Genomic DNA, 18,682 nt, shown 5'->3' with positions numbered 1-18,682 from the left:
CTGAATCAATACACCTCATAGAGGGCCTTCCTCTCCTGCACTGTCCCTCCACCCTCCCAAGCATGATGTCCCTCTCCAAGGACCGGTCTCTCCTCACAACATGTCCAAAGTATGTTAGATGGAGCCTCGGAATCCTTGCCTCCAAGGAGCCACCCAGTTTAACCCTTTCCAGGACAAATCTGTTTGTTTTCTTAGCAGTCCATGGTATTCTGCCCCTTAGCATTCTAATGCGGAATGATTACCCTCACTCGCTCCTTAACTACTAAATTCAAGAAATTTTTAATGAGGACCTATCAGGCAGAACCATGTACCATCTCTCATTTCAGCATATGCGGTAGTTAGCATGTTATTGTGATATTAGAAGTTATGGTATTGGTTTATTTTCCAAATCATCGAGAACATTCATAGTAAACATTTTTAGACGGAGCTTCCAGACAAATATGAAAGGTTTAGTGAACTACTTTTGAAAGTTAACCAATGAAAAACGTTACGGACCACAAAAGAATAACTAACTCCTTTGCTTAAATTCTATACTATAAAGAAGAAACAGTCACTGAGGAGGTAGAAGGGGTCAGTAAAGTAAGGATGAGGGAAATCATCAACCAACAAGATAGACCAGCACAATGCTGTCAACAATGAACTTGAACATGCTGGCGATTGTGAGGACACTGCAGAGTCAGGCAACATTTCCTTGGGTTGTATACAAGATCCCTCAGCTCAACTGAAACTCAAACTAATTACTGTCGAGTCAGAACCAACTCTTAGCTGATACTCCAGTAGGCTTATTGGAAGCTGTAAATTGCATAGGAGAGGATTACTCATTCTTCTCTTATTAAACTTCTGGTGAATCTGAAACACCAGAGGAACGTCTTTTGTGTAAACAGCACAACTCCTTATGGACTAGGTCACCAGAGCTCCCTAGGTCACCCAACAGTTATCAAATAGTATCTAAGAGGTTGTACTAAACTGGGTATTAAAAAGTGTGACCAAAACCTTTTATATTCTCCTCAAAATGATAAGCTTCTTTAAAGCAATAGCTGTACCATATTGTATACATCTTTGTATTTACAAATGTCTTGTTATAGGAGATATTTGACTATTTCTTATTGAAGATGAGGATATCAGTAAAAAATTGGTGAGAAATAGGAGAGAAAGGTGACAGATAAGGTATATGCTAGCACATAGCAGAGACCAGGTTGAAGAAAGCTTTATTTTTCACTCACTATCATTGACAATGAAAGGAAACCTGGTGATAGAGCAGTTAATCATTTGACTACAAAACAAAAAGTCAGCAGTTTGAATCCATTAATCTACTACTTGACAGAAAAAAAATGTGGCTGTCTGGTCCCATAAAGATCGTCGTTTTGGAAACCCTAGAGGACAATTCTATTCTGTTCTATATGTGTGTCAGAATTGACTATCAACAGGCTTGATTTTTCTAAAAATTCTATTGCTTCCCAGTTGCAGAAGTTTCAAAACTGCTTTTGATTTCTCCATATCCTTGAAGACACATATCAATTATTTACAAAGCTAAGTATGGCCATATTTTCACTCTTTGCTAATTCCAGTGGTTCTCATTTCCATCATCATAATCCTTACTCAAGTGTATAGTCTTGTATATTAAAACGCAAAAATCCTCCAAATAGAGTATTCTGCCCACAGGATTCCTTTATGTTAATTTTACTGTAGGCCAAATAAAGAAAGATTTTGGGCTTTAGGATAAAATGCAATTACAATTGAATTTCAGAAATAAGTTTGGCCAAGAAAAACAACACAAGTGATCATCACTGAAGATGGATAGAGACCAGGTAATGTAATAAATTGTGCGTTGGGTGGCTAACCAAAAGACTGGCAGTTCAAATGTGCCACCCTTCAGTGTGTACAAGATGAGGCAATTCTGATTAAGATAAAATTTATAGTTTCAAAAACTTGATTGAGGGTCATCATGAATCAGGATCAACTTGAGGACAGTAAGTGTAGTTTGTTTGATTAGGGGGTTTGGTTACTATTGGTGCTGTAATAGGGTAACTAATGAGAAGCACCTGATGTAGTAATAAAAGACAAATTTGAGAGAAATATTTAAGAGTAGAAATCACAGGATACGGAAACTAGCTAGATTTTGTTGCTCTGGTATGTTAGGACACTGATGATAAGAAACAAAAACAAAATAAACAACAAAAATTCCTAGTTTTTCTTGAACCACTTAATGTCTGAAACAAAAAAAAAAAAAAACCAAACAAAAAAAAGAGACTCTCCCATTACTCTTCCTCCTGATCCTGTGATAGAGTGACTGACATTCCATTTTCCATAATTTCCAAACGTAATGGAATTTCTCATCATATCTGGCAAGTTTGGACCGATTCATAGCTGAACCTCCATTAGTTTTCTGAGGCTATAAATCACAAGAGAGGAGACTCTCAGACTCTCTCTCTGTCTCTCTCTCTCTCTCTCTCTCTCTGTCTCTCTCTCTCCGTCTCTCTCTCTCTCCATCTTTCTCTGTCTCTCTCCCGCCAATGAAAAGACACATGATTCAAATCCACTAGCTGTAAGAGAAAGATAAGTAATCCCTCCCATGAAATTTACTGCTTCTGAAAACTTGATGGAGGTTTAGGTAGAGGAGGGTTTTAACTTAATGGCACACAGTAACAACCAATATGTGTGTGCATGTGTGTATGAATAGATAATGTTGTTGCTGTTGTTGTTGTTAAGTGTCGTGGAGTCAGAGGCGACTCATAGCGACCCTATGAACGAAAGACCTGAACAGTTGTATAACTTTCATAGTTTCTCCATGTTCATAGGGTTTCCAGAGGCAAGATATTTTGGAGGTGGATGCCACTCCTGCTTCCAAGCTTGTTTTAATCTGGGAGCTCCACCAAACACTGTCCAGCATGGGTAACCATGGTCGTATTTGACACATCAGTGTCACAGTGTTCAGCCTCACAGCAACCACGAGTTATCTCTGTACAACAAATGGGCAGACCAGTGCTATACAACCTAGAAAAATGTTTGACCAAAAACAATTAAAACCAGGCCCGAGGGCCGCAGATTAAAGTCACCCACCTTTGGCTTGGGAGCATCACTTTCTGTCATTAATTTGTACAGCTGCTTACCTACATATAATTCCAAGTGCATAAGGTATTCTACTACTATGCTCACAACTCCAGAAATTATTTTTTCTAATTTGCAATTTTTTTTTTGCAAAATACATGAATTTAAAACCTCAACTGAAATGAGACCTTACTAGTTTGTCAGTTCTAGAGCTAATTTTTTTCCAAAGTGATCCAAAGGAACATTCCTAATGATGAGTCCTAAATGAATTAAAATATATATACAATACTACATATGCCTTTGGTAAATAGAATCTAGAATCTTAAAAGCTTTTGAGCAGCCATCTAAGATACTACTATTGATTTCTAATCATATGGAACAACAACAACAAAAAATAAAACCAAAAAGAAAATTAAACACTCTGAGAAGAAACTAGCCTACAGGGCTAATATTGTCCCCAAATCACAGCCTCATCTACCTTGACATCAAGAGAACTAGATTGTGACCAATCATTATGATCAGGGCTACAATAGATGAACTGATAGAATGACAGAAAAGTTTGAAATGGAAAATCAAACTCTTAAAAAACACACACACAAAAAAAACCTAACACACCCCAAGAGTCAAAAGCCAAAAACCACCCACTCTAATGGGGTAGTGAGGGTAGGCATGTTGGAGACAGTGAGACTGCCTCAATATCTGATAGGATGGAGTTCAGAGCTATTGTACATTGAGTGGCTCTGACTCCAGGCAATTCAAGGACATACAACAACAACAACAACATATCTGTTAAGACTAGAGTATTTCCCAAGGCTTTGTCCTGAACCAACCTTTAAACCTTGAACCAAAGGTAGATCCTGAAGTCATCTTTTAGCTAAATAGCAGACTGTTTCACAAAACAAAGAATATTACCCATGAATAGTATTTCTTTAAACAGAATTCAGAGTAAGGTACTGCACTGCCAACACAGAGACATGAAGATTGGATTTACCTGCTGCTCTGTGATAGCAATTGACTCACTGCCTCTGAAAACCCACTGGAGGTTCATTCAGCCCATTCAATTTCAACTTTACAGTGTTGACAACAACATGAGGCAAAATGGTCAATAATTACGTTTTTAAAAGATGAGAATGTAAGGGGACAGGAAAACTAGACTAATGGAAGTAGAAGAACTAGAATGGATATAATGAGAATGCATACACACTGTGAGGAATCTAACAAGTGCCACTGAACAGTCTGATAGGAATTGTTGAACTGAAAATTATACTATTGTGTAAACCTTTATTTTAAAATAAAATAAAAATATTTTACATACACATGCAGTATATGACTTTGCATTTAGAAATGTAATGTATATTACAGCAGAAGGATACATTTAAGGGAGAATTTTAATACCCATGTCCTTGCTATGTGTTGTTGAGTACTATTGAGTCAGAACTGACCCATAAGCGAACCTCCAGCAGGTTTTCAGAAGAGTGCTCATACTTCTCCCGCAGAGAAACTGGTAGATTCGAACTCCAGGCCTTTGGAAACTGCATGCAGTATCTTACCACAAGGCCAACAGTGCTTTTTAAGTCCTTCTATAAATACCACAAATGTCTCCACTTAGAAAAAATAAAGAAAAACAAATGACATAAAATAGGAGTTTCTTTAATAGCCAAAAATTAAATAGTGTAAAGCAAAATAATAAGAATTAACTATGAAACAAGGTGAAATTAGAATTTTAAACCACTATACAGTATTTCATAATCTCAAGGATATATAATATCAGCATTTTACGTATTGGGTAACAAAGCTCAACTTCCTTTTCTTTCACTCCTTGGCTGGAAGAAAGCCTTGTTCATGTGTTTTATAGTCAAATCCCCAAGGTAAGATGGATTAGCTCAAGTGTCCATTGTAAAAAAAGCCTTTACAAGTTCATGCCACTTGTCCCTCTGATCCAATTTCCAGTCAAACATATGCAACTACGTATTAACCAAGCAAAGCAAATTCTCTGGCTAATATTCAGCAGCTCTGTGCTCCTTTTAACAAGGAACATTTCCAAAGTAGAGAAATTGTTTCCCAATTGTGTCAGAATTACATATCATTATATAATAGGTTTTTTAAATTATTGTTGTTATCCTTAAAAAAAGTCGCTCATCTTTTTTTTGTTTTGGTGGTTTTCACTCTTCCTTAAGCTTGCTCATTTATTACATTCTTTCTACCATTTAAGATCACATTCCTTTGTCTTGTATTTTAAATTCCCTAGAGGAGTGCTGGTAGCCTACTGGCAAGAAGCTGTGCTGCATTCCTGAAGTCATGTGGTTCAAATCCACTGGTTACTCCATGGGAGAAGGATGGGCAATCTCCTCCCACGCAATTAATTACCTCTGGAAATGCACAGGTGGGTCAGCTATGGGTCAGTTGTGACTCTACGGTACACAACAACAACAGCAACAAATTATTTTGATAGATATAATCCTATCTTCCTCAGAAGTCTGGTTGTACACAATTATTAATCAAATAATCTATTAATTAATGAACAAATGTATGTTTTTAACATTTTCAATATATATATATATACTATTCCATTTAATAAATGCATTTCTTAGTACAAGGAACATTACTTATATGTAGAAGTAAGATTTGCACATAGACTACACCTGTCTTTGTTATTTTGTGCTGTCTAGAAGGAACCAACCCACAGCTGAACCTCACAGGCTGTAAAGAGATAGTTAATTGCATAGGAGGAAATTGCCCATCCTTCTTCAGAATGGACTACAACTAGGAAATACTTATTTCCTATAAAAAAGTATATAATGAAGAGTTAAGTTTACTCAAACTAATTATAAAATATTTTCATAGGACAATAGATTTAATGTCTTAATTTCAAATTTGAAGATAAAAACATACTATCAAGAGTCATAAATATTTTCATAGTTCAAAGTCAATATATGTGTAGACAATTGTGTTTACATTTAATTTTTGCTAGTTTGAAATTAAGATTTAATCCTTTCTTTTTTTCTGTTTAAAGTAGTATTTTGGTTTACATAGCAGTGCTTTTGATAGTTGTCTTACTTTCCTTCCTGGAAAACACGTTTACTTTGTCCTATGACTATCATATTTGTTTTAAAAATTTAACATCAAGAATTGTAAATTAATTTATAGTCTAGGAAGTAATCTATTAACCTATAAATGCCATAGGGAATGGCTTTATTATTTTCCTTCCTCAGTCCTTAAAATACATGAGGTTAGAATTTTAAACAAATGATTAAACTTATATTTACACTTCACAAAATATCCCTATGGTTATTTCTAATCCCATATACATTTCTAAGGGCTCAAGAAGTAAGATTACAGGAGCAAAGGCTAAGAATGTGATGTTATTCCCAAAGACTCAAAATCAGTCATTTAAAAAGAATGAGATATCACATCCTTTGTAATCAGAAAAAAATATGTCAGGATTGTGTCCTTTCACCATACTGATTTAATTTATATACTGAGCAAATAAACCAAGATACTAGACTATAAGGAAAATAATGTGCCATCACAATTAGAAGTCTCATCAATAAGTTGTGATAACAAATAACAGTCTAGCTTGCTGAAAATGAAGGCTCAAAAAAAAAAGCAAAAAAAAATTATCTTTGCAAGTGGACCAACAAACAAGATCACAATAAGCAAAAAAAAAAAAAAAAGAATGAACTTTTGCTCACCTACAGGTAAGAAGCTGCTCTACAATCCCAAAGGTACACAGTGTGAATTCACCAGCTGCTCTACAGACTAAGAATGGTCGTTCTCATTTTCCTCCCATGCAATTAACTGCCTCTGAAAACCCACCAAAGCATCAGCTATGGGTTGGTTCTGACCAGATAGCAAACAAGAACAATAAAGAGTGCATTTTCTCTGGGCATATCTGCTGCAGAGGACCCCTATGTGAAAGATCATGGGTGTTATTTTGGAAACCAAATTGTGCAGGACCTAAATAACAGTACTTCTCATTGTTTCATACGTATCTGAGAGCTAGACAATGAGTGAGGAAGATGGAAGAATTGATATTTTGAATTGTGATCTTGACAGAGTGCTCAATATCCCATGGGATTGCCAAAGGAACAAATAAGGCTGTTGGAAGCAGTGTAGGCAGAATGGCCCTTGGAAGCAAAGACAGTAAAACTTGGTCTCACACACTTTGGGCATGTTATTAAGAAAGACAAGTTCCTGGGAAAAGGCACACTCGGAAAATAGAGAATATTCACTATGTGATGGATTGACAATGCTTGCAACAGTGAGTTCGAGGGCAGGAATGATTATGTGTATGGCACACGTCCAGGCACTGTTTCATGCATGCTGTTACACACAGGGTCACTATGAGTTGAAGGAGATGTAACAACAATTCTTCATGAAAAAACAAACAAACAAACAGAGCTCAAGAACAAGGAAAGAAAGAAACTCACCTGAAAGGGCAAAGAACAACTGGTGAGCTTAAAAAATGTGGGAGAGGACACAAGAAAAGTCCTGAAATATTGAACTTAACAAGTCATCAGAAAGATGAGGCAAGATTACCAAAGTGTAGATTTAGAAAAAAAAAGTCAAAGTATTCCTTGAATGTTGTCTTGCAGGATAGATTGGTTCTACCCAAATATCCAGATAAACAAAAATGAAGATGGGACATTCTTTACTTTCAGTCACTGGTTGGTCTTAAAACACTCTTTCTTTCTGGTTGCATCTAGCAATGCATGCTAGAGAATCATACTGAGAATCAAGTTAATTTTCCTTATGAATGAAACACCTCCTCAACCTTATTCCTAGATTCCAGTAAATTGTATAGTGTTAAAATTTGCAATTAACCTATAATGACTGGGATAAATGTGCATTATTTTGGGATACAATAACAAGCATTTTGAGTTTTCAAAACAAGGTGCATAAAATGAGGCAGACAATTATTCAACAGCAAGTTAATCTGCTAGTCAGATTATTTAAAAAAAAAAAATACAGATCCAGTCTTGAGGATCCTAGAGACTGAGTGAACAAAGATGATTTACTTAGGAAGTTTTACAGCATAAAGAAGTCATTTGACATACCAACAGGAAAAACTTTCATTTAGCTTGCAGATGAAGACTCAAGTGGTAATGTTATATTTTATCTAAAGACATGTTTATGATTACAGTAACAAATTAAGCTTCGTATGGTTTGGTCAACAGTTTTACACACTACACTTCTTCAAGCAAAGGAAACCTGGAAATGCAGGTTTAATGAGTCGTTCAGGAAATGACAAGACTCCTTGAATTTGTGGTCTTTTAAATTTTTATCATAAACTTGTAGAATATGAAAGTCAAACTATTCTTCTATTCATGCACAGAATTTGGAGTTTTGCTTATCATTATTCCTTAATTCAACTATAAATTGTGTATTTTCTTATCCGGGTTTGATGGAGTCCAGCTTTGTTACTGTTCAGAAGCAGTGTGAGGACTCCCTATTTAAACTGATGTTTATGTCTTGGCAACAGAGGGAGATAATTGCTGGAGACATTCAGACTTATTTGTGTTAGATAGAATTTATTGATTTATCCATATGTTTGTGTTAATAGCTATAGAACCACAAAACAAAATGAATCATTCCTTTAAAAATACAGCAAATGCAATTTTCTAAGAGCTCTTTAATCTTATCCATAAGTTATTCTCCAATTACAAATAATGGTGATAAAATATAGCAAGGCAGCTGCCTCATTCCTGCTAATGATGTTTTAGAATTCAGACTTAAAGTTTTAGCTATATATCAAAAGCCCATTGTTGGTGACTCAGAACTAACCCATAGCTGACCCTTCATTGGGTTTCTTTAGCTATAAATTGTATGGGGGAAAAACTCTGTTTTTTTCCCCTTGCAAGCAACTGCTGGTGGATTTGAACCACCAGAGATGCAGTACATTTGGGTCAGCAGCACAACTTACTAAGAAGTAGACATCAGAAGTGTGTGTGTGTGTGTGTGTGTGTGTGTGTGTGTGTGTGTGTAAGCACTTGCTTGTAAATGTAAGGGCATATTAAACCCAACAACTCCTTTGAGGGAGAAAGAGGTGATCTGCTTCCATAAAGATTACAACTTCAGAAATCCTATGAGTCATTTCTCTGCTGTTACGTAGAGTTGCTATGATTAATTCAACTACTCTCTCATAGCTTATTGACATGGCTAGATTCCAAAGACATAATAGGAAAAATCAGCTTTATGCCAGAAGGAAGAGGAGCCAGAGAAAGACAGGCCTGTAGCCTTGACCCTCATAGCTTTTGCACCCCAGCCCAAATATCCTCTAGATACCTCGGCCTTGTACCACATAGGGTGGTGCTGTAGTAAACTTGGTACTTCTGTGAACAAGAGGCACAACAGGTAGGTTTGGGGCTCCGCTGGAATGTGAGGCAAAGGCAGTCAATGCAGGTTAATGCGCCTGTGCTTTTGTCACCACCTCCTTACTGTCTCCCACTGGCTGCTGCCACAGAGCAGCTCAGAGAAGACCCCACAGCGATAAGCAATGCACTGAGAGTCTTAGAGGGCTTGGAATCCAAGGCCAAGCCTGAAGATTAATGGCTGCTCAGCAGAGGAGCCTCCGCAGCCTGGACCCTGGAGGAGGTGGAATGTGTGACTGGCTTCTGTTACAGAGTCAATGCCCCTTCCACCACCAGCCTAGGTCCTCCTCCGGTGCACCTGAGAAGGGGAGGGGAACAGCAGCAGTCTCTCTATTCTGTTTCTTCCTGTCACTCTCAGGTCCTTCTAAGAAGGCTTTCCTCAAAATCCAACTAACAGTCATCTTTCATAAGAGTTACAACAGTGGCTTCCCAAGTGGGGATTAGAATGGCAAGAGGCATTCTGGAGAGGTTCTTGCTTTTGCTGCCAGAAGGAGAGTTACGGGTAGCTCAGCTGGCCCAGGGAGGAACTCCACTCTAATATGAAAAACAGTCACATAAAAGGGTTCCAATGCCAATAGTCCATTATTAAAGAAGACATGTATATTATTGTTTTTAGTTCTCTTTAGTCAATTCTGACTTACTGTGACCACAGCTTTACCGAGTACAAGTGTTCCAAAAGGTTTTCAAAGCCTCAAAGCTGTGATCTTTCAGAAACAGATTATTAGACCTGCCTTCCCAGATGCCCCTTGTAGACTCTAACAACTGCCCTTCACCCACGTTTTAACTTTGTGCCACCTAGATGCCAGTGTGTGTGTGTGTGGGGGTGTGTGTGTGTGTGTGTGTGGTTCCCATGTAAAGTTTATATTTGTTCTCTGATTGTTACTATTATTTCTCTTATTATTTGGTGTTATGCAGATGACAAAGTTCTGCTTGCTGAAACTGAGAAGGACCTAACTCACTTGCTGCAGAAGGTTAAGGACTGCAGTCCTCAATATGGTTTGAAACAACATCAAGAAAACAAAGAGTCTCACCATTTGGCCAATTGTCTGCATCAAGATAGAAGATGAAAAGACTGAGATTGTTAACAGCTTTAGTTTGCTTGGCTCTACAATCAACACTCTTGGTACCAGCAGCCAGGAAATTAAAAAGATTAATTGCATTGGGAAAGTCTGCTGCCAGAGACCTTTCCAGAGTACTGAAAAGCAACGATACCAGTCTGGAGACTAAGGTGTGTCTGATCCAGGTCATAGTCTTTGCAATTACTTGCTATACATCAGAAAGCTGTACAATGACTAAGGTTTATAGGAGAGCTGATGCCTTCGAGCCATCGTGCTAGAGAAGAGTATAGAATATACCATGGACTGCTAGGAGAACCAACAAGTTCGTCCCGGAGAGGGTGAAGCCAGGCTGCTCCTTGGAAGCAAGGATTCTGAAGGTTTATCTGACATACTTTGGACAGATTGCAAGGAGGGACCAGAACTTAGAAAGGGACATCATGCTTGGGAGGGTAAAGTGCAGGAGAGGAAGACTCTCGATGGGATGCATTGACTCGGCGACTGGGGTAGTTGGGTAGGTTTGTCAGAGACAAAAAGGATGGAAGAGAGTTCAGAGTTGTTCTACATAAGGTTGCTATGAGTCACAAACAACTTGACGGTACATAACTGCAATAATTTTGTTTTATATTTTACAGATCTGTTTTACATATAAATTGTATTTCAAGTTATTTTTTAATATTGTAACCACTTGTACTTTCATGATCAAAATTTACCAAAACTGCCTAAGAGCTCCTCAAGACTTTCAGAAATCTTTTCCAGCTAATGGTTCTCTTTGTTCATGAAGTGTCTCATAACTCTTATACTAGTCTTCCCAAACTTGGCCTCCATGAGCCACCCTGCGTGTACTTATTCCAGCAGCCTGCCCATTTCCCAACTAGTGATGGAGCAGTCACAAATGGCTAGTGCCACCTATTAGTGGAAGCATAGAACTGCAAATCATGATAATTCCTTGAAATAGCACCTTAGAAATCTCCAAGGATAAAATGCATCCCAAGTGTTCTATTTGTTATTTGTGTTTACAACTGCAGGTCATTATTTGCATAATGTCATTTCATTTTTTAAACTTAATATACAATTATAAAATGGCAAGAAGAGATTATTTTTTGTCATAGACTCTTTAAGAAAGTTTGCTTATCAATATCACATTCAGCTACTATGTGATATTCCAAGAGATAGTACCATGACTTTAGAAAGAATTGTTAGGTAACGATCAATTCAAGTGTCTATTAAGTACTTGTCACTCTGGAATATGTTAGAAGAAGTCAAATATACATTTCATTTAAGATTGTCTGGACTTCAGATTTTAAAATTTTCCTAAAAATGTGATGATGCAATATTTGAACCTTGGAAATATGATATATATGAGTTAAAACTAGGATATGAAGCTAAACTATACAATTTCTTACACATTCCCCCCCTAGTGTTCAATTTTAAAATATAAGATATTTAAAGTATATATTTGAAAGCAAGATGTCAAATTTAATCCACAATATCTTCTTGATTCTAATCCATTGGTTTCTCTGTGGAAAAATGTAAGCAGTCTCCTCCCATAAAGATCCACCACCTCAGAAACCAGATAGAGGGTTGTTATAAATTGGAACTGATTCTACTCCATGACAGTGACTCAGTTTGAAGCACAACTAATCTACATTTTGCAATCATCATTTTAAGTTTTATTTGTGTTACCAGGAGTACAGGCAATAATATTATTTTTACTCAATTTATTTTTTAAGTATTCAATTGTATTAATTCTTGAGATCTAAAACTTAATACTTTTTAAGGAGCTCTGGTGCAGTGGTGGTTAGAAGCTGTGCTGAAACCCCAAAAGCGCATGGCATTCACCAAGTGTTCCATGGAAAATGAGGGCCAATCTGCTCCTGTGTGATTTACTGCATCTAAAACCCCACCAGAGGGTCAACTATAATTCTAACTTAATGACACACAACAACAATTTTCTAAGAATGCTGTTTATGTGAGTCAAGAATAAAATAAAAAAACAATGAAAAAGTAGATCTAACAGATCGACACACAAATTTAGTTGATTAACAGCTAGGAGCCCTGATAGTACAATGGCTATAAGTGTTTGCCCACGAATTAAAAAGTCAGCAGCAGTTCAAACCCACCAGATGCTCCACAAGAGAAAGCTGTGGCAGTTTGCTTCCTTAAAGATTACAGCTTTAGTAATCCCATGGAAAAGATCCACCTACTGTATGCTCTGTTGTGTCCCATTAAGTCGGAACCAACTCATAGCTGACTCTCCAACAGGTTTTCAGAGGCAGTCAACTATACATGAGGAGAATACCCATTCTTCTCATGCTATGTGTTAGAATCAACACAGTGGCAATGGTTTAAATATCTAGGTAGTACAAATCACTGGGAGCAGGGGAATTTTGGAAATGATTCATAGAAAGGGGAAAACCAGCTTAAAAAATAAAATATGAGAAGTAAAAACACTTTTTTTTTTTGTTTAAGACAGTAAGAACTGAGCACCAGTATAGAAATTTGGTGGACTAGTGGTTTACACTGAATAGTTTTGTGGTCTGAGTTGTTTTCCTTCTTGGTAAAGTCTACACAGTATAAATTATTATTTTAAAGGTCAAACTTGTTGGCAGCTTTAAGCAGAGAAGCCACAAAGATGAAGACTTTCATTAGTCTACTTCTGATTTCACTAGATCTGGAGCACAAGATGTGTGACTGCTTTATTTTATTATTTTGCCAGTGCATACTTGTTGAATGGATAAATAAAAAGTATCTTTGTGATTAAATGCAATATTTTGGAAATACATTTTTTAAAGTTAACAGAATTTGAGAACAAACAAGCATACTAAGTCAGAGACCTCCTATCAGGGATGTAGCAACTATACTGAAGGGAAAATAAACCCAACACATTGTAAAGCATGTGTAATTATATTCTGTGCTCTATGAGTTTTGGGTTATTTTCCAAAAAATATTGGCTTTTAAGGGTGAAATGATTTTCAGTATAGGACACATTCCACCCAAACTATTTTATGAAAACTTTAGATATACAATGAAACTTCTTGGAATTCAAAAGATCAAGCTTACTGTATCTTATCTCTTCTGTTTTACCTATAAGAAGAATGTTACTTTGATTCAAAAGTAATCTTATATCTATAGAATTGTATTGTAAATCATTAACTATATATGCGTGAGATTACTCTTCTCAACTATAAAATATTTATCATGGTTATATATATTTATATAAATATTTCACTTAGATGTATACAATCATATATATGATTATATATGCATACACATATGTATTTCTGCTTTGGAAGATATAAATAATATCTCTGAAAGCAAGTCAAGAAGTTTAATTAGTAAATAATTATTTATATTCATTAACTTTTTAAATGTTCACAACATTGAAAAAAAGACAAAAACAAATGCCTGAGGAATTTTACCTCAAAATTTCTAGAAAATATTATTTTCTAGTTTCAGAAAATGTGAATCAGAATGTATGGCTTAATTATTAAAATAATTAATTTGATTTAGGGTAACTTTTTAAGAAAAGTAAAAGAAAATCCCTTAAAATGTTTGTATTTATTTAAGTTCAATTTGCTAGAAAGTCTTCCGTATGAAGGTATGTATAAAGTCATTTATTTAACCTCTGGGTTCACATGATCACATTGATAATTTCCTGTGTCTTTGATTTCTCCTAAAAATTGAAGTATTCCAGGCAATGGCCTGGAAAAACTTATTGAGCGATAGAACATTTGTCATTTATTTAAAACTGAAAACCCAATATATTCATTCATTATTTCCATAGATTTTTCTAAAGACTTTATTGCATCATACATTCCAAATGGAAGATTATATGATTTTTTTGTTACTCCAAAGGGAAATTTGATTAGTTTTGTAGAATAAGTAAATGTAGGAGAAGTGCATCCATTTTTTTGGAAAGCATCTTATCATTTAGCTGTATTACATATATTTAAGGAAGGCAAAACTATCTCTGAGTGAACATTTCTTGAAGATAATTTGTCTGTGACTGCTGAGATTTGCAGAGTTCTCACATTTGCTTCCCCCACAAGGATTCTAAATCAGGCTGGTTCAGAGGGAAAGCCAGCACACCCCACTTTTCTAATATTATCACTTCTCCAGATGGTCCTGAACGCATCTATTCAATTCCTCTTTCCTAGAAAGTGAAGAGGTACCTTATTGGATATGTATGTACATCTACTACAAAGACTGCTTTCTTGTCTTCTTTTTCTTTCTCATTTAACATATCAAATCCCTTTTATCTCCCACCAGGCAAGATGACAAGTAAAGAGTAAGCACAGTCATCGCCTGAAACTTTGTCTTGGCAACCTGAGCAATGAGAGAGTTAATGGTGGATCTTTGAAAACAAGTGACCATGGGAAATTAGGGTTGGCAGGAATTTAACTCTTCATGAATCATGCTAGAACATTATTCGGGGCAAAAGAGTGGATGTTTTAACTATGTTTGACATCTAGTTAGAGAGCAATGGAAGTAGTTTACTTATTTATTTATTTTTAAATCTCTATTATAGTTAAGAAACGAAGTACTAACAACCTGTGAAGAGATGTTTGCTTGGGTAAAACAAGTGTACATGTAAGACAAAAACATCATGACAGGCCAATAAAATGACAGAGAAAAATTGCTTGACCTATTCTTTTTATTCTTCCTGCTGTTGTTCATTTCACAGTTTGTTTTACCAAATTGCTGAAGTGTAGGTGTATCATCAGTAGAATTGTTATGTAGCTGCAGGGAGTTTCTAACTTAATGTAAGCATAATAATGTTTAAGCATACAATCTATGAGGATAATGTTTTTATGTATGTGTTTGTATATATAGATTGCTAATATATATCATTTTCTTTAACTTTATAGTATGTATACATTAAAAAGCTATATTCCAAAAAAAAGCTATATTCTAATTAAATGACTCTCTGTCAGATACAAAATCAATGCCTCACTATTAGTGAGTAATCTATTATAGTAGAAATATTTTTTTAAATATGAAGGAATGCATGGTTCTCACATTTTATTTTATTCACATTTAGCTCTTAGGCAATTATTTGCAAATAGTAGTTTTTTAAATCTCATTTCATTATCTCAATCTTGTTATTCTAAAAGGATGCCACAGACACATTCACATCTTCAAGAACTAAAGTTACATGTGAAACTTACTCATAGAGAGCATAAACTTGGATATTGTGAATCACCAACCCAACAATAAAGTGATGGCTCCCCTTCAAGAGTAATAATAGGAAGCAAACACTGACAAAAACACACATACCATATATCATATATTACAGAAAGAATTTAAAGACAGTTATTAAATAAAAATATAGATTTAACTGAGCATTTAAAGAATGCTGTAAGATGGAGATTATTTTTTCAAACCATCTTGCATTAATGAGCAAAATGATCATTTGTCTTGATGATTTATATAATCCATTCTCAATGTAATACTCAAAAAATATTAAAGCAATAGATGTATGTACTTTCCAATTCAGTATATTTTTACCTAACAAGGTTAAGTCTAAACAGGCACATTTAATAGGTGTTTAATTTTCTAATTCAAAGTGTGAAAATTCCATCTCTTTTCTCCATTTGAGTTCCTCATTTACACTGGAGCCTCAGAAAGACGTGTTTCCCATTATGTGAAAATTAAATATTTTCTGGCATATGAGCAAAGTACAGTAGACAGACATCTCCACAGAACGATTCAGTGGTGTTTCTTTTTTTTTCCATAATATAGCTAAAGATGGAACATAATTGGAAGCTGTCCATTGCCCCACCCCCAAACCTAGAAATCTGAGACTCATAAGAAATCAACACCTTAGGGAATAAAACTACTACAGTTAAAACAGTTTAATCTTCAATTTCATGTTAATAACATTTGCGTTTTATAAATAATCGCTGCCATTGAAAGTAATATGTGTCATTTTGAATCTGAGTTATTATCTTATGCATGAATCTACAAAAGCCCATCTAAACACGTGGAAAAGAAACATTTTCTTAAAAATTCTCTTTAAAATACAAGCATGCACTTTAAAGTTTAAACAAATGAAGTATTAGCATGCTTGTGATAAGGCTTTTTTCCCCTTCTTTTCTTTTTTTCCTTTTTGAAAGGAAGTTCATACACCACCAGCTTTGCAACTAATGTCTCTTCAGTTCTCACTATAGTACATATGGAATTAAATAACATTTTATTTCAAAGGTTTCAGCTTTACACCAATTAGCCAAATATACTGTCTTTTGTATAATCATAACACACTGTAGAAAAACTAGTCTGTTCTCTCCAGTTTATATTCTCTTGGCAAACCATGATCTTCTGCTTATGTTAAGCATCTGATTGTCAGATTTGAACAAACTGAATATTCATGATGATAATTAACCATTTAATGTCTAAAACTAAAAAAAAAAAAAGACAATTTGTCACGATAATCATTGTAGGTGAGATATGCACATCCACAATAAGAGGGTTTCTGCATTAATGTTTTGGAAATATATTAATATAAGTCAAGTCAGCTAAATTAACATAAGATAGGAGCACTTAGCCGGATCACTGCACTGGGCATGCAGTTCTGCTCTGCAAATGTGATTAAATGTTCTTTGTTTGCACTTAAATTGTCAGATATCTAACAGGACGCATGCTTTCATAAGAAAGAGTTTCAATCATCGCAGATGATTCTCCGGACCACATACATTTCCCAGGTTAAACTAAAGATTTGATGGTCTGGATTGGGGAGGGAGTGCAAGGTATGAAAGGGGATAGGGGAAGGATTAGCAAGCTAGCCAAATAAACGCAAAAGAAAACAAAGATTTACCTTTGTAGGATAATTTCAGCCTTGGCACATTGCTCTTCGAGGTTTCATAGTTTCCTCTTGCTGTAAGTAACACTCCCCAGAAAAGACAGACAATCCCAGTAAACCAGCCCATGATGTGGACGCTGGAGAGCCCCGTGCCGCTTCAGCTTCAGTCCTTCCTCCGGTATTGTGCAGCCAGAGAAGTTCAAACAATCTGGAAACTGGAGGTAACAGGTGATTTAGGTCAGTTTCATTCATAAATGCAGATAATCAAGACCTCATAGCAACACCAACACCTCTTCTTCTGTAATAGCCACTGAAGCAGGGAAACTTCAAACCCTCAAGAAAAAAAAATCGAGGCAGGCACTGGATAATGAGGCACAACTGTTGTGTGGAAAGAGGAGGGGAAAAAAATTAACAAGAGCGGCTGCAGTGGTGCTTAAGAAGCAGTTCCTTTTATCTAAGCTCCTCTGATAGCCGGTGGCGGACTCTAATCCTGGGCTCTGCTTCTTTCGGCTCCGGGGAAGCAGAATGAAAGGGAAACAGAGAAAGAGGGAGAGAGAGAGAGAAAGAAAGAGAGAGAGAGAGAAAGAGGAAGCGTGAGCAGCGCGGACTTTTCCTGTACACATTTAGGGCGAGATGACACAAGATCCCACAGACAGGTTTTCCCAACACTCACTAGACTGGCTGACAATGGGAGAACAGACGAGCTCAAGAGCTCAACGCACTCCCCTTCCCTCCTGTCACACAACACATGCAAAAAACATCTCGCCGAGCTTAGAGCCGGGAGCAGAACCCTCCAGCGTGCTTGTGAAAGGCAGGGAGCTATAAATTTACTTCCCCGGGCAAACACTGTTTTATAGCCATTTTTGGGGTGCAATTTTGATGCGGGGGGGGACAAAAATCTGAATTCTGTTACCTACATAATTTCCAATGCATGCTTATTGTATAATCCTACTGAACTTGTGCATTCTCGTGTGTGTGTCTGTATCCTTTTCATCCTTATAACTTTAACCACTGAAGGTTTGAAAGCCTTAAGAGTATTCCCTCCTCCCACCAAACCCCTTGTCCCCGCCCCCTCCCCTGCCCTGCATCAATTTCCATGAAGAAATTCCTAGTAAAGCCCATTTCAACAATCAGTTCGAGACAAATATAGGTCCGCTGAGAATTATAAATTACAACGAGGGATTCTCAAAAGGATACTCAGAATTTAAAAACATCTACGATTTTCCAGCTCCTGGAATGTTCTGGCTAACATTTTTAACGCCTATCTCCTTAATTAAGATGCTTTTCTAGTGTGGGTTTATAAAGTAGAGGAAGATGACCAGGTCCATGAAAGTTGCTGGTGAGTGCCAAGGACCAGTGTAAAAAGATTCTCTCTCAGGGTCACTAAATTTTCGGTGGGACACATA

The 18,682-nt window shown here is 36.3% G+C and overlaps 1 protein-coding gene across 2 annotated transcripts in view; it reads right to left on the bottom strand.

The window, feature by feature from the left end:
- Positions 1 to 17,404, bottom strand: part of SEMA3A (sema domain, immunoglobulin domain (Ig), short basic domain, secreted, (semaphorin) 3A) — a 310,684-nt gene extending 293,280 nt beyond the window's left edge. The window contains exon 1 of one of the 2 annotated variants that reach the window (XM_006896140.1): positions 17,292 to 17,404. In XM_006896140.1, the coding sequence (XP_006896202.1) occupies positions 17,292 to 17,403 (112 nt within the window). In that variant the 5' untranslated portion in view covers position 17,404. The remainder of the gene's footprint in view (positions 1 to 17,291) is intronic. The other variant, XM_006896141.1, reaches the window with a different exon arrangement.
- Positions 17,405 to 18,682: the final 1,278 nt, after the last annotated feature.

This window comes from Elephantulus edwardii, unplaced genomic scaffold, assembly GCF_000299155.1.
Source record: "Elephantulus edwardii isolate Elephantulus edwardi_28Jun2011 unplaced genomic scaffold, EleEdw1.0 scaffold00183, whole genome shotgun sequence".
In the NCBI taxonomy this organism is placed as follows: Eukaryota; Metazoa; Chordata; class Mammalia; order Macroscelidea; family Macroscelididae; genus Elephantulus; species Elephantulus edwardii.
Note: the sequence above shows the minus strand (reverse complement) of the source record. Positions and strands in the feature narration are given on the sequence as shown.